The sequence below is a fragment of the Ictalurus punctatus genome, chromosome 21 (assembly GCF_001660625.3).
Source record: "Ictalurus punctatus breed USDA103 chromosome 21, Coco_2.0, whole genome shotgun sequence".
Lineage (NCBI taxonomy): Eukaryota > Metazoa > Chordata > Actinopteri > Siluriformes > Ictaluridae > Ictalurus > Ictalurus punctatus.
The window spans coordinates 18,945,001-18,961,457 of NC_030436.2; the positions used below are offsets into that span (position 1 = coordinate 18,945,001).

The following is a 16,457-nucleotide window of genomic DNA, read 5'->3' on the forward strand; positions in this document are numbered from 1 at the left end:
GTGTGCATGTGTTTGTGCATTTGTGTGTGTGTGTGTGTGTGTGTGTGTGTGTGTGTGTGTGTGTGTGCATGATGTCCCATCCAGGGTGTACTCCCGCCTCACACCCAGAGTTCCTGTAATTGGCTCTGGATCCTCAACCCTGACCAGGATGAAGTGACTGAGTGAGTGAGTGAGTGAGTAGATTGGATTGTATGTAAATTAGTAATGTGTCAGTTTGGGAATGAATAGTTTCCTTTAAACATCTCCTTAATATGAGTTGGATGAATTGTTTGGAGTTTTAGCAAAAGAGGTCTATTTTATTTGAATTCTTTCAGTTTTTGGTTTAAATTCAGCCATATTTAAATCCAGATTGAAAACACTGCTCTTGTTGCATGCCTTTGACACTTTCTACCTGCACTTTGTACTGTTTATATCTAATTTATGACTTTTATTTCCTCTTTTTTTTTTTTTTTTTGCTTTTAGTTTTGTAAAATACTATAAATTGTTTTTGCGTATGAAATGAATTTTCATGTAAATAAACTTGTCTTGCCTGTCTGTTATTATGAGCTAAACTGGAATGAATTATAAACGTAGCCTTAGCTAAGCTTCTGTAAGATCACTGGTTGTGAAATAAAAAATTTCATATTTATTCATCTCTCTGTGAAGCGAAGCAAATGAATCGAGAAGCGAATCTATTCCGTATAGAGGACTCGGTTCATTACAGTGAGTGGCGGTACAGAGTGAATCGACTCTGTGTAAAGGAATTATAATTAAAGTGAGTCACTTAGAAAGTGAATCGGTTCACTTTAATTGACTCGTTTTAGTAGCATGAATCGCGTTGGAGAGTGAATCGATTCTGTAGAACGGATTTGTTTCATTACAGCGAGTCGCGGTCTAGCAGTGAATCGATTTTGTATAAAGGATTCATTTCGTTACAGTGAATCGCGGTCGAGCAGTGAATCGATTCCGTTTAAAACTCCCAATTCGGTAAAGTGATTCGCGAGTATTCCCGTGCCTCTCCGATCCGCTGGGGGACGATAATGAGCAAACACCCGCTTACACGCTCCTCAACCGAAGAAAACAAAAAAGATAGTAACATGTGGAAGTGTTCCATGTGGGGCTTTAATGCATGAGCTAACTGAATATTTTTGATGAATTAAATCACTCTACTTTATCATAGTGAAAATCAATAGGATAGTTCAATATTTATTAATCATGTCTTTCTTTATAAAGAAGAAATCCGCCTCAATGGCTGCCGGGAAAGGCGAAAAGTCTGTTGCTGGCAAGCGGAAGGTAAGATTTTAGCTAGCTTATGGCTAAACTATACAGTACTCTTCATGCCTGTAAACATAGAAAATATTTCAACGTTGTTATTTCTGTCTCCAAGTCTAAGCACAGTTAAAGTAAAAACAAGTGCAGATTAATATGCATCTAATTCCTTATTAAAGTTGTAGTGCTTTCAGTAATTTGTGTGTTATTTACAGTGTTGGGTGCAGACTCTACATTGACACTGTTGTTCTTTTTTTTTTGTCTTTAGGCTGATAATCAGGGTGGAAAAGGGCGTCCACAAAAGCTCAATAAACGCCAGAGTGAGGAAATCTCCAGCGAATCAGAAAACGAAAAGTCAGACTCCTAACTGAAGCACACACCTTCTGTTCTTTGTCTTTTTAATACTGCGAACCTTTCAGATTGTACGTGTTCTAGACGATACAAGTTTTCCAACCGCCACCGAGTTTGTAATCCGTCTCTCTTTCGTACAGCGATGACGCGCAGGTTCGAAAGCAGAAGGAGGTGGAGGGGGACGAGGAGATCGAGGAGACGCCGCAGGAGAAGAAGCTGCGTCTGGCTAAGCTTTACCTGGAGCAGCTGAGAGAAGAAGGTCAGTGAAGGCGTACAGGCGTTTGTTCTGATCCGATGCCGTTAACGCTGATCCTGGATGAGAGTTTATTACACCTGATCTCGTTCGGTGAGATTTACTGACCGTGTATGAGCAGGAGAGAAATAAAACAAATCATCACAACGAATAAACCTTCTGCTGCATCTGACTGTGTTTCATCTTCTAACACCGATCAGATATTGTTACCCGTTATTGCTTGAATTAGCGGCTAGAATCGAAACGGGCCACGTTCAGATATGGTTCTGATTATCTGGTCAGTAGACTCGTGTTTAGGCGCTTACGTCCGATATTCTGATTAACGGACTCTGAAACGCAAAAATATCAGACTTTTGTGCCAAGGCTCGTGAAGTGAAGGCAGTCTTTGTAGATTGTGCGTGTGTGTTTTGGCGTACAGAGGAGAAGAAGGCGGAAGACGAGGAGTTTGAATCAGACCTGATAGCCGGACGCCTGCAGGAGGACGTGGTACGCTCCCATTTTCGTTGGTTTAAATGTGAAACCGTTTGTCGCGATTCCATGTTTGATCTTTCTAACGTCTTTCGCCTCCCAACAGCTGGAGCAGAAAGGCAAACTGCAGAGACGCATCGCTGAAGAGGTGAGTCGAGTTCCTGTTTACGGCCGTACCGAGCTCGGTGCTTCGCTGCGCCTCGATAGATCGTGAGATTTAAAACGCACGGCGTTGTCACGGTCGCGCCCGGAAATAGGCCGTAGAGACGACGACGATCAGGCTGTTATGATTTTTCTTTCTGTCTTGGCTTTTGTCCTCGTATTTTATAGCCATATAAAGTCATACGCGGTGTACTTTCAGCTCTGTTTGGAAAGACGACGAAGAGTAAATAAAAAAAAAAAATACAAACAAGAACGCTCTTTCAGAGCAGTGACGTTTTTTGTAACCATGGCAACGTAGATAATTACTGTAAATCTGTTTGATCTATAGAAGGGCTTCGTTGCTTCAGCGGGGAAATAGAACATGATCCGGTCTGAGATTCATCCGATTGAAGTTGAAGGTTAAGCGATGCTGCACGGCATTCTGACGCATCGACGTGTCTCTGTTTGTTGTCCTCGTGTCCAGCTCATAGCGCCGGATCCTGCCGAAATCCGCTTGCTGAGAGGACACAAGCTCTCCGTCACGTGTCTGGTCATCACCCCGGACGAGAAACACATCTTCTCCGCGTCTAAAGACTGTTCCATCATCAAGTGTAACTATGCCTTAAAACTTTTTCAAAAAAAAAAGATTCCTGGTGTTTCAGGCGCTCACGCTTCTGATGTCCCGGGCTGCTTCGCTAGTTCCGGGTTTGGCCGAGCCGCCTTTTTAAAAAAAATTTCTTTTAGGTTGATTTAAAAACTACTAGTTTCCGAAATCTTTAGCGTTCTAACATTTACCATGAGTATATACACTGTATTATATGTTTAATTACATGTACTTAAACAGTTCTGTCGCAGTGACGCGTACGCAGTGGTTTTATTTTACACTATTGATTACTTTTGTCCGAATTGTAGCCTCACACCGCCGAAGGAAATAACGTGTTGGTTTTGTTCGCCGGACGACCGCCGAGAGAACGTCCTGTACGTCTGTGGTGTTGTTCAGTGAAATATATCGTCCCTAAAAGCTCAATATTGTTTCCTGTCAGTCCTGCGTTATTAACAGCGTCAGGACTTCAGGTTTCACACTTAATGCTGTTGTGTGTGTGTGTGTGTGTGTGTGTGTGTGGGAAGTGAGGAAACATTTCTTTTCCAGCCTCTGAAAGGCTTGTACACTCGAGGAATAAAGTAGTTTGTGTGTGTGTGGTGGAAATGATGGTCTGTGTGTGTAGGGGAGGTGGAGAGCGGGAGGAAGGTGCAGAAGATCGCAGGAGGGAGGAAGGGGACGGAGGAACGGCACGTGGGTCACACGGGACACGTCCTCTGCATGGCTATTTCCTCTGATGGCAAATACCTGGTGAGGGAACACACTAAAAGTGTGATTATTACCTCTCTGTGTGTGTGTGTGTGTGTGTGTGAGAGAAAGAGTTCAGCTCGTGTATTAGGGGGTGTTTTGTGCACAGGAAATAGAAAGCTTTGTTTAGAAGTGGAGAAGGGTTATAAAATCTTCTTATATTGAAGACAAAAGGAAAAAAAAATATATATAAAATATAGTTTTTAGAAGAGGTAACTCTAGTATTAAGTTAACATGAGTAAGTCGCGTGTGGCACGAGCCAGCGACCCGAGTTCGACCGAGCGCTTGAAGGTATTTTATCAAATCATGTTTGAGTTACGAAAACAAACAGTGCTATTGTCGCTTAATTCATTCATGTGGAACTGATGTTTATTTTCTTTCCCCCTAGTGTACAGAACCACACAGAGCAGAAGAACTGTCGTTTATCACCAGAGCTTCGTGATTATTAAAGCCATTCTTCTTTCCCAGGCCACAGGAGACACGAACAAGCTGATCATGATCTGGGAAGCTGCTACGTGTAAGCACCTGTACAGGTTCACGGGACACAGAGACGCCGTATCGGTGAGGACGCGGCTCATCGTCGTTCCTGATGCGTAACCGACCCGTTCTCCTTTTCGCGCGCGTGCAGAGAAATCATGTTGTTTTTTTTTTTTTTGGCGAATTTAAATAAAAGTAATGATCGGAAACGTTTCTGAACTTTTCAGAAAAATGGCAAATCTATAGAGATAAACACTACTTTAAAATAAAACTGTTTCTTATAAAGGTGTAAATGTGAGTTAAGTGCTTATGTCTTATGTGCGATATTTATTTATTTATTTATTTATTTATTTTTAATTTAAATCATGATTTAATTAATTTATCAGGGGTTGGCGTTCAGGAGAGGAACACATGACCTGTACAGCGCCTCTCACGATCGCTCAGTCAAAGTGTGGAACGTGGATGAGAACGCTTATGTAGAAACTCTGTAAGTGCACACACACACACACACACACACACACACACTGCAGGCTTTATTCCAGCTGTTGTAGAGACGTTCTCCTGTCCAAAACATGAACTAGATGGAGTGTTTTTAAAAAAATATATATATACACACACACATACGTACATTTTTATTTTTTTTTTAAACTGTTCTGCTCCTCAGATTTGGGCATCAGGACGCGATCACGGGCTTGGACTGCCTCGGACGGGAGAGGTGTGTGACCGCAGGGGGCCGCGATCGAACGCTCCGAGTGTGGAAGATCGCCGAGGAGACGCAGCTGGTCTTCAACGGGCACGAGTGAGCTTCACCACAAACACACAACCCTTCTCAAATCTCGTGTTCAATGCAGAAATGCAGCATCTGACTCGGATCTTTATGCCCCCCCCCCCCCCCCGTTTACATCCATAACGTTCTCTCTCTCTCTCTCTCTCTCTCTCTCTCTCTCTCTCTCTCTCTCTCTCTCTCTCTGAAGGAGCTCCATCGACTGCATCCAGCTCATAAACGAAGAGCACATGGTTTCAGGCGGCGATGACGGGTATGAATTTAAAATCGCGAGTCATTTTAAGCAGTAAATCATTTTCAAAATAAAGAAGGTGATGAATTTCTGGTAATGTTGTTTGGTTTGTTTGAAATTAGTTTAGTCAGCCCTAACATTTGATTTCTTTTCAAATGGAAATCTGATGCAGCGGTTCTTCTGTAAACCCTTTGACGGTTTTTAACGAAAAATGTGCTGGTCCGTCTGTGTGTCCGTGTCCAGCTGCGTGTCCGTCTGGTCCGTGAACAGGAAGAAGCCGCTGACTACTGTGAAGCGGGCACACGGTCTCCATGGCGACGCCGGGCTGGAAGGGCCGTATTGGGTGTCCTCCGTTGCAGCGTTGCACAACTCCGACACCGTAGCCTCAGGTGCCTCAGGTGCACACACACACACACACACACACACGCATATTAATATATGTATCAGCACAAGTTCACACACCTAAAGCCTCTGTGAATTGTTTTTGTGATTAGCTCCTTTCTGTTAGCTGTAGTTTGTTTTTGTTACCCGAGTGTGGCTTAGAAAAGAACGATTTCTGAAAATAAAAGACTTTTTATTATGACACGTTCTTTTTATTAACGTTTTATACCGAGCTGAAAAACGATGCCGTACTCACAAGCTCTTTTGTATTGCCTCACTCAAACATTTTCTACACACACACGTTCACTCAGAGACTCGAAAGTACACACCCACACACTCGTGTCTATTCTTCATGTCTTTCTCTGTTTTTCTCTCTCACACACCCCCACACACACTCTTTCTCAAACTCAATATCGCCATCACACTGTAAACAGCTCCGCTTTTCAACTCGTGGTGATCTCCTGTCACGGAGAGAGACAGACAGACGGAGAGAGAGAGTGAGTGATGGATGGAGAGAGAGACAGAAGGACAGAGCGAGACGGACAGACGTAAAGAGAGAGGGGACGTGAGAGAGACAGAGGGAGAAATGGTCGGAGAGAGCAAAAAGGACAGAGGGAGAGAGCGGGAAAAGGCAGCTAGAGAAATGAACGAACAGGAAAAGAGAGAGGGATGGACAGAGAGACACGGAAGGACAGAGGTAGAGAGGCGGGGGAGCAAGAGGGAGACGGAGAGGCAGAGAGACAGAATCACAGCAGGAGAGAGACAGACTGAAGGAAAGATGGGGAGAGAGCGATGGAGAGAGACAGAAGGACAAAGCGGGAGAAAGACTGGGAAAGCGAGACGGAGAGAGATAGAAAGACAGAGGGAGAAAGGGAGAGAGACAGCCAGTTAAATGATAGAACAGGTAAAGAGAAGGAGAGATGGAAAGACACACAGAGAGAGAGAAAATGACAGGGATAGAGATGATGGAGCAAGAAGAGAGAAAGTGAGATGGACAGAGAGACAGAAGGATAGAGACAGACAGAGAGTGTGAAAGATGCCCGCTCTTTGAACGTCTCATTCACACAACATCGTGCTCTTGTGCTGTTCCTCAGGCTCCCATAATGCCTCTGTGCAGCTGTGGAAGTGCGGGCCGGGATTCCGAGGCCTGGAGCCGCTCTTCAGCATCCCAGTGGTGAGAAACGATACGGAGCGTTTCATATCTGAACCTTTATCCTGAGCACAGTGAGACACAGGCGTCACATCAGGCTGTAGTTATGTACTGGTAACTGTCTCTTCTGTGTTCGCCGTCAACACGCCTCCTTCCGTTAAACCGCTTTTGCATCAGCGCCGGACACCGTGATGTGATGTTGGTGTTCGGTACAGCACTCACAAGAAGAATGCTTTTTTTTTTCTTTTCTTTTTTTTGGGCGTTATTGGACAAATTGAATTGATTTGATGAAAACGTGTGGTGATGTTATGTGCGACTCGAGGGCAGAGCGCTAGGTTATGCATTCAGGAAGATCAATTTCAGCCATTGAAAGCAATCTGAACACCTGCCTGCCAGAAAGGTTTAAGAAAAATGCATCAGATGCTGTGGTAGGAACAATATTTCAAAATCTCTACAAGCTGATCATTACCCCCCCCCCCCTTTCTCTGGCGTTTTGGCATAAGCTAGATGACCACAATTCAATCAAATAAGCCACACCCGTCTTTCATGAGGTGATGGGATAAAACAGGAACCTTACTTTTGTTCAAATTCAGATGGAATTGAAATAATTGATCATTTCAGTTTCAGATCATATATTTGCTTCAGTTTTTAATCATTTCACTGGTGTAGCTTTGGTCACATCGCCATAATCATGAATCGTGTGTACAGTATCCTGGCAGTTAATCAAGAGGGACTTTCCTCTGTTTTTCTTTCTTTCAGAATGGTTTTGTGAATAGTTTGAAATTCTCCAACACGGGCAAGTTCCTGGTGGCCGGCGTTGGACAGGAGCACAGGTACACACCGGTCATCGACAACATTATTTAAAACTGTAAATACGCTGTAGTCCTGTTGATCAGCGGAGAGCACTTAGTGTAACAGCATTGTGCAGGCACATGGCGGCGCTGTTGCTCTGTGCAGATAAAGTGGTGGTGGTGGTGGTGGGGGTGCTCTCTCCCTCGCAGCCTGAGTGCCCTATGATTTTGATCAAAAATGTGCAAAGAGGGTGTAATTTATTTAACAAGTGGGAACTGTAAAGTTTTTGATTTCAGAGTAGAAAAATAAATTCATTTGAATAGACCTCCAACTCGTAATTCCCACTTGGAAAGTCTGACCACCTCAAGTTCCCGGACTTCTCTGAGTGATGTTTTAAGCCTTTTAATCAGGCTTTTTTTTTTGTTTTCACTAAATACAGGAGGATAGCGCCATGATTTACTACTACATAGACTGATATGATAGACTACATCTACTGAAGAAAAACAAAGAACTTACCAATGGTTCTTTTTTTCTTTCTTTTTTCTGGTGGCTTTTTTTTTTATATTGATTTGATAATATAAACATCCATTATTACCAAACTTAACCAGTTTAAGGTGGAGGAAAAAGTAAGTTTTTAGTTGTGACGCAGCATCATACGTGTGTGTGTGTGTGTTTTAGACTTGGCCGATGGTGGAGGATGAAGGAGGCTAAGAACGGACTTTACATCATTCCTCTCAGAAGACAGAACAAAGAGACTATGACGACTGAGCAATAACACAATAATACACACTCTGAGGACTGGAGTTTTGTCTAGTTTTATTATGGATATTTTTTGTTGGCATCTGTATTAGTATTCCGTTATGTTCAATATGTAATATTGTGCAGAAATCTAAAAATAAATTTAAGTTCCCAGATTTGACTCATTATTACATACCTTTATACCTGTTGAATTCTGGATTCTGATTGGTTAGGTTTATATTAATGCACTTGCTCTAATATCGTTATTGTTTCTAAAGTAACAGCTCATTGGCAGGGATGGGTTTTTTTTTTTTTGTTTGTTTTTTTTTTAAATGACTGGTTAAAGCTGGCTTAGTGGTTAGCACGAGCGCCTCACACCTCCAGGGTTGGGGGTTTGATTCCCGCCATGGCCTTGTGTGTGCACGGAGTTCGCATGTTTTCCCTGGTTTCCTCCAGGTACTCTGGTTTCTTCCCCCAGTCCAAAGACATGAATGGTAGGCTGTAGTGTATGAATGGGTATGTGTATGTGAGTGTGCCCTGTGATGGATTGGCTCCCTGTCCAGGGTGTACCCCGCCTTGGTATAGGCTCCTTGGTATAGGCTCCAGGTTTCCCGTGACCCTGAACGATAAGCGGTATAGAAAAAGGATGGATGGATACACCACCCTGTCGATGATTGATTATATTCCTATTTTACCATTTAATCTGTCCCAGCCTACTATAACTACACTTTAGCTTCAAATACAATCATTAAAAAAACTTTTATTTATTATTATTATTATTATTTTGCATGAATAATGTATGAATCCATTGCACATCTCATGCTTATGAAAAATGTACGTTGTAGTTGATTTTCTCTGAGCCCTACTACCTGAACACCTTCACCCCTATGAAAGATCTGGAATATTCCACAAGTCACGTGTTCAACAAGTCGCCGAATAGTCCGAATTTCCTGAAGATTATTAATAAGAAGAAAAGTAAGTTCTCTCATCCTTTATTCCTTATTTTCAGTGATTAGAGGCTGACTTTGAAATTATAACACAGTTATACAAAAAAACAATCATTTTAAGCAAATCACCAGAATGTCTTTAATGTCCTCTTGCCATTAGCATGGATGCTAGTCTGTTCTTAAATAAATAAATAAAAAGACTATACAAAACAAACTCAACCTTCGTTACTTAAGAGCAAAATGCTGCCTATACTCAGCAAATAAATCTTTAAAAAAAAAAAGAGAGAGATATTTTTCCATGAGATGGGTTAACATGGTTAAATAAATGGTTGATTGCGCTTTTATTTATCAGCCTTTTTTACTAAAAGTTTTTTTTCCGGAATGATTTATTTATAGTTTCAGAAACGCTGATTTTTCCGTTGGTTGTCCTCGCGTGCGCGTGCTGATGGAACGCCAATCACGCGTCAGTTAACTGGCGCGTGCCGGCCACAGCTGATTTGCATTCGGTGACGCCCACAAATATACATAAAAGGCAAAGCTCATGACACTGAAATGGCGGAATAAACGGCAAAAAGAGACAAGACACTTCCTCAGAGGTAGAAGTCTTATTTTGACTCGAGTCTGTGCCAATTAAAAGGTATATTATTCAGCATCGTAACAACCCCTGTGAAAATACCAGAAATCTGGAGTTGATACATCTCTCTCTCTCTCTCTCTCTCTCTCTCTCTCTTTATTCATTCAGTAGGCTATATTGTACTGTCCTGATGGGAAAAAAACCCCAATAGAAACAGTCATATAGAATTTGTAATGGTTATAATGGGAATTGTACTGGTTTTAATGGAAACTTTTATGGTCCCTGTGGGTCTCTACTGGTAATTTGTTGCCTTCAATTGATGGCATATTCAGTCTAGTGGATACCATTTAGGACTGGTAATGGATTTAATGATTAGCTGATGGTTTGTAATGGAAACCTTTAGAATTTCTGTGCTGGTTTCTATTGTTTTTGTTGTTGCCCCCCCCCCCCACCCCCCCCCCCCCAGCTGTGTAGATTCACTGTATGTCAGGGGTGTTGTGGGTTTTTTTTTGTGTGTGGCCCCCCCCCCCCCCCCTTTCATTTTTAATATTTCTTTACTTAAATCTCTTTATATAAAACAACTGGGTTTCACAGGCGTTTCATTAAATTTGTTTGTAACTGAAATGCATAAGCTTTTTAAACTTTAGTCTATTAATAAAAGTGCAGTAACCTAATCAGTCAAGGTTTACGTCAGTTAGTCTTGCGCGTAAACGTAAACATACGAAAGTTTCGATATTTTTACGAATGCTAAATTTCTTGTGTAAACGCTCCTATTCGATATGGAATTATTCCCATTCTCGGGAAAACGGTTCAAGAAATCTGGACTAAGTGGCATCCCAGTCATGACATCATCCAACGCTAACCGAACGCATGCATTACACTGGTGTCTTGATTTCTTAAAGCTGCAAAGAAACCGACAAGTTTGTCATTGAAAAAAGTTTATTTACATATATTACAAGAATAGCACTGACGGGTTCACCAAAGTTCACATTTAAACACATTCCTATAACATGTATTGTTATAGCTACTCTCAAATACTTTATTCAAATCTGACACACTAAAGGTTTAGTCTTCAAGTTCAAAAGGAAATACCGACTATAGGGATTTGTTCTTGCATCGCCACTAAACTAGTGCACGGAAATAAAAACGTGGGACATTTCATTAACGGCACGTAAAGAACAACGCAAATCTGCTAATGAGCTACGGAAGTAAAACATGGCGGAGCTCTGGCGCACGTCCTCCCAGAGCTCTGCTTCAAGTCAGGTTCACAAACGCGACCATTTTCTGAAAAACAGATCTAACAGCTACCACTGTTTCATATTTAAATCATAAACGGTGGTGTGAAAAAGTAAATACACCCCCTGAAAAGTTGTTTATTTACTTCATTATCATTGCACATTCAATATTTGAACCTCAGTGCTATTAATGAAAATAATACACTGAACTAATCTAACAGCAAACTATATATATATATATATAATAGGTCTAAATAATTTCGCAGTCATTTAAATACTAAATACTGTAGATCTAAAAACATTATACATTTTAAGAACAACTTTTCAGGGTTGTACCTACAGCAAAATGCTGGAAAGTGTGTGTCTTGGTGCCATCACTGACGAAGAATATTGTTACCTGATAAGCTTCGTTCAGTGAAGTTCAGATTTTATAAATATGTAAAGTCAAATATCTACGGTTAATGTTCCTTAAACTCCAAAGTGCGCTGTAAAGCATTCACTTCTATGACACACTTCATACAAATGAATTTTAAATACAGTTCCCTTTCCTTTTCTTTTTTAACACGCCCTTCTTGACTTTTTCCCTCACCAATTCCCCTTGTTCCTCTTGAGGGCTGTTCAAATGCTTCATTATCTGACGGAAAACCTTTTTAGATGACCCTTTTGGAGGACTGAGATTTCATATGTATTTACTCAGAAGTTACTGTGATCTGACATTTCCCTGTTTACAAAATCTTAATATAAACCTATGACCATTAGCCAGTTACTCCATATATACATGGACTGATGACGTAACGCATTTGTTCTGGTCTCGTCACAGCTGGCTAGTTAAGCGCACCAGCAGGTTACAACTCTAGATCAGGAGTATTCAAGTAAAGTTTCTGGAGGTCCAGTTACATAAACGTTCTTGCTTACAAAGATCTGCATAAGAGACTAACGTGATCGATTGATTGGTGACTATGGTTATTTTAAAATTCTTAACGATTAAAGATTACTTCATTTCGGTTTTGTTTTGTGGTGGTGCTTTGTGTTTGATCAACACATCTGATCAACGCCACCGAATGATGCAGGGAGAATAAACACAAACTTCTTTGTCCAGCCATCTTTAAAGGTTATGTTTTCATCGCCAACTTTTCTTTAAACGGGCCGTCATCAGCGCACTGATCAGACCACAGAGCAGGTAAATATAATGAAAAATCTGTGAACATTACAGCTCGATTCTGGTCCAGTGAGCTGCCTTCAGCTAAGTCATTTACATAAATGCATGTGATTTGGATAAACCACAATAATCTTTTGAAGAAATTGGTTCCCTCTGCTGAAACCCTTTGCTGGGTCCACATCCGATCCTTGTTCTAGATAGATATCTAACATAACTGTAATATATAAATATATGTATGCATGTATATATGTATGTATATTTACAGAACTCGACTCATAACTTTTTGTCAAAAGTTAAATAGTAAGAATATCCAAGAAATTCGCCCAACTGCTTATTGGTGAGGGCGTGTCGTCAAAGTCGTGTTAAAGACCCTTCCGAACTGGAGTTCTAGCATTTTACACTTTACTTCCATACTACAGCAAGTCCCAACTTTCCAACATTCAAACGTTAGTTGCCAGCGAAGCTTTGTAACTTAAAAACATAAATTCATGTGGCAACAAACCTACTTACTAGTTCATACTGGCACGTTGTTTCCACATAGTCACATTTACAGGATTTGTATTTATTTATTTATTTATTTATTTATTTATTTATTTATTTATTTATTTTAAATGATTGAACTCTTGGATAGCCAAGTATTTTGTTTAATAGAATTTCCGCGTAAGTGCCTGAAACGGATGACAGAAGCACCCTTGGTGGAAGAGGCATTGATAAAAGATTTATCCATGACATCACTGGAGATGGTGTAGTCGTGTGCAGTCGTGCTCGGTTCCTCCCTCACAACGATGAAGTCGTAGAGTCCACTACCTCTCGTCCATTACACACGGTAGGAACTACGGTCGCGGCTGAAGCTGCGGATGGAATATCAAACGTTTCCTTGTCAGTTCGAGTGAAAGAACATTTTTCAAGTATTAAACTTTTTTTTTACGCACAGAAACATGATGCAATCTCAGTGTAACCGTGCTGATCACTCAAGCATGTAAAGGTCTTTGACATACGTCTGTATGACGTAGGTTTTTTTTTTTTTTCCCCTAACCTTAAAGGAATACGCCAGCGATTTTAAACCTCATCTATAACGAGATACTATCTATAGAGTATATGTTTTTAACCACAGACGCTTTTTTCCCCCCCCTGTACTGTGAAAAATAATGGTTCGGTAAATCAACTAACTGGTTCAGAATGGAAGTTTATAAATGTTTAAAATACGCAAGAAATAAAAGACTCGGGAGAGTAATGTAATAGAAAAGTAATCAACAACGGTTAGTTATTAGACAGTAGGTTGAAATACGCCATAGAATTCCTTTACCCCTGATAAGGATGAAGCAGGTATTTGACTACCGTGTGAGTAGGTGGAGCTGGGGGCCGTAGTGGCCGAGGAGAACCGGTTGTCCTTGGCCCTCAGCGTCGTCACGTTCTTCTGCGGCTGGAACAGTATGATGTGGATCTTGGGGGCGAAGAGGCAGCCGAGAACCACCGAGCCGCTCAGACTCACCGAGATGCACATGGTGGTTGTCTGAACCTGTGGAGAACACCGAGAGACACGGGTGTTAAGACATTTCTAAGCAGATAGCGATACAGTACAGATGACTGCCTTATAGCACCATGTTAGAATTCAAAAGAATTTACTGATTTATTGATTCATTTACATTTCACCTAAACGCCTCTCGTCACATTTTGACATTTGGATCATTTTCACTCTGCTTCGATCAGCAATTATGTGCTGCACAAGAAGCCCATGTATCTGTACCGACCTCTACGTTTTTTTAGTGGCGTGCATCATTAAGCTCCCAGATCACTTCTGGAAAGCTCACCTCTTTTCTCCTGTTGCCTAAATCTCTTTATTGTAAATTACATTATTAGCATATTAAAAAGCAGACTCGATATTTAAAAACCCAATTAACGATAGAAAATGCAAAGAATTGTACAATTTGAACGTCATTTTTATTCATCGGTGCCTCATTATAGAGTAAAGTGTCATTTTTATTTTATTTTATTTTTAAATGACATCATCACTGTTTGTGATTAATCGGTTCTCTGCACGTACCGCCCGACTTGGTTATCGCTATCGGTATGTAAAATCCAATATCGGCCGACCTCTAAGCGAGTCCGCATCAATCCTCTACATACCAGGAGAACGACGACCTCACCACCGGGCCTTTGTTGTTTTCTTTCAATGATGCCATCAATGACGAGTGTGTCGTTTTAAGGGAGCAGACCTCCATTGGTGCACACGCTGCCGGGCTCCTGAATTCAGAGAACCTTCTTAGCTCTGCAGATTGCGCCTAATATTCTTCAATTTTAGCAAGCAGAAGCTTCTGAAACCTTGGAGGATGCTTTCATGCTGTCGGGGGCAGGTTAGCATTTCATTCAGCAGACCTGCATGACTACAAAAAAATCTTCTGCTTTTATTTTTTTTTCTTTTTTTTCGAACGTCATCAATCTGCACAATGCAGAAAACACGGACGTTCTTCAAAGTGAGCTTGAGGTTACTTGAGGACATTTTTTTCTGTTCATTAGGATCATTATCGCCGCCACAGTGTTTGTAGCTGTACTTTTCAGTTTCATGTCATCCTACGGCATTCTCCCATTGCTGGCTTTTACACGAAATGCCATAATTTTTTTTTTTTTTTTTTTTTTTTTTGTGGCTGTCTTTGGTCGCAGTGGCACTAAATCATCTGCTGGTGAACGCATGCTAAATTATGCACTTTAAGACCGCCAGTCTCAACTCACGAGAAAAGAATTCTTTTTACGGTGTGCGGTTTTTGTCTACGAAAATCGTACAACGTACACGCGGATGTAGCAGCCCAGCAGAGGTCTGGGGGAAAAACTTCGAGACGTCTCCGTTTACATTCCTGTTTAAATTCTCACTGATTTAAAACGTGTCTCAGAGCGCAGGCAAAGAATTACATTTGTGTTCCATCACTTTTCTTTTTTTTTTGTCTCCGTCTGAAAATTTCTGTCTCATCCACGCTGTTACTGCAAACTCGAGAGACACCAGCGTGTGACGAGCAGAGCTCATTTGGGATCGCCCCCTGCACTACTCTGCGGCACGCCGTAAAATGCTGGACGAAATACCAAAGCGAGGCTTGACAGGAGCCAAACCGCTGTGGGAAAGAAAAAGGAGAGTGAGGAAAATACGAATCTCTTTGTTGCGCTGACAATCGCTGCACTTTGCTCCCGTCTGCGAGGCCGAGGGTGGCGTGCTGAATCCCATCGCCGCAAGCCTCCCTTTTATGCCAGAATACATTAAAATGTATTATTTTCCAAACTGTTTTCATACTCAGACGGAGCTCCTCATTAGTTATGATTCTACATTTTAAACATGGCCAAAAGCTCCATGAATACATTTTTAGACCGTTGTAAACATCTGCTATATCTTGATACCGCGGATCGCTAGGTCTAGGTCTAAAATCTGACGCAGGAATGACGAAACTTTTGGGGGGAAAAACAGGTTTTTAGACCTATTAAACAAAGGCCATGTTCACCACAAAAGCTTTAAGTAACGTTTCCTACTAATACGCACGTCTCCGCAACAAACGTTGAGCAGCTGGTACGATAAGGCTGCCCGCGTAATGCCGACCGAACCCTAGAAAACGTTACTGACTATGAGCATCGTCCGCACATTTATCGGAAGGTAGCCCTTGTACAAGGAGACTCTGCACACAACCTGTAACACTGGATGCTCATGTGAACTCCTCGTTAGGGGGAAAAGAAAAAAAAAGGTTGACGCCATCACAAGTCGATTTTTGCCGAATCAACTTTTCATAAGTGTTGAAAGTTTGATTGCATACATCTTGGTATTGCGCAACACTACCGTCTCGGATCATTTTTTCGGATCGTAGCCGAGCTACCTTAAAAATAACGTAGGTTTTTATCCTGAAATAATCTGCTTTCTAAAACTATCCAGCTGGACCAAGAGTATTGCAGCGAGCCCTCTTTTGCATCTGTTGTTTTTTTTGTTTTTTTTTTAAAGATTTGATGTCTTACAATTCTAATTACTGAAGTATTATTAACGGCTCTGTTTTGGCATACTCTGTACAAAGCATGCCAAATTTTTTTTTTGTTTTGTTTTTAAATGTTTGTGCATTTAATTAGCTTCACAATAAAATGAAAACGTCACAGTGGATTTTATTCAGTTTGACAAAGTCGCTTCGGTGTCGTTCGCTGCTTTTTATTAAG

At 41.3% G+C, this 16,457-nt stretch overlaps 2 protein-coding genes across 4 annotated transcripts in view; one reads left to right on the top strand and one right to left on the bottom strand.

The window, feature by feature from the left end:
- The first annotated feature begins 1,041 nt into the window (after positions 1–1,041).
- On the top strand, positions 1,042–8,537 carry rrp9 (ribosomal RNA processing 9, U3 small nucleolar RNA binding protein). 2 transcript variants are annotated; one of them, XM_017451117.3, is made up of 15 exons: positions 1,042–1,272; positions 1,517–1,602; positions 1,740–1,858; positions 2,271–2,338; positions 2,427–2,468; positions 2,946–3,072; positions 3,688–3,812; positions 4,278–4,370; positions 4,673–4,773; positions 4,951–5,085; positions 5,261–5,323; positions 5,546–5,700; positions 6,778–6,857; positions 7,593–7,666; positions 8,304–8,537. In XM_017451117.3, the coding sequence occupies exons 1-15, from the start codon at positions 1,195–1,197 to the stop codon at positions 8,398–8,400; spliced, it is 1,443 nt and encodes a 480-aa protein (XP_017306606.1). In that variant the 5' UTR covers positions 1,042–1,194; the 3' UTR covers positions 8,401–8,537. The 2 variants fall into 2 exon arrangements, with proteins under 2 accessions (XP_017306606.1, XP_017306607.1); XM_017451118.3 differs by having other exon boundaries at positions 5,546–5,691.
- A 2,297-nt stretch (positions 8,538–10,834) lies between these two features.
- The window catches only part of grm2b (glutamate receptor, metabotropic 2b), a 28,912-nt gene continuing 23,289 nt past the window's right edge, over positions 10,835–16,457 (bottom strand). Inside the window, exons 5-6 of one of the 2 annotated variants that reach the window (XM_017496562.3) lie at positions 13,617–13,797; positions 10,835–13,129 (exon numbers count right to left, since the gene is read on the bottom strand). In XM_017496562.3, coding sequence (XP_017352051.1) covers positions 13,056–13,129; positions 13,617–13,797 — 255 coding nt within the window. In that variant the 3' untranslated portion in view covers positions 10,835–13,055. Of the gene's footprint in view, positions 13,130–13,584; positions 13,798–16,457 lie in introns of both variants that reach the window. The other variant, XM_017496563.3, reaches the window with a different exon arrangement.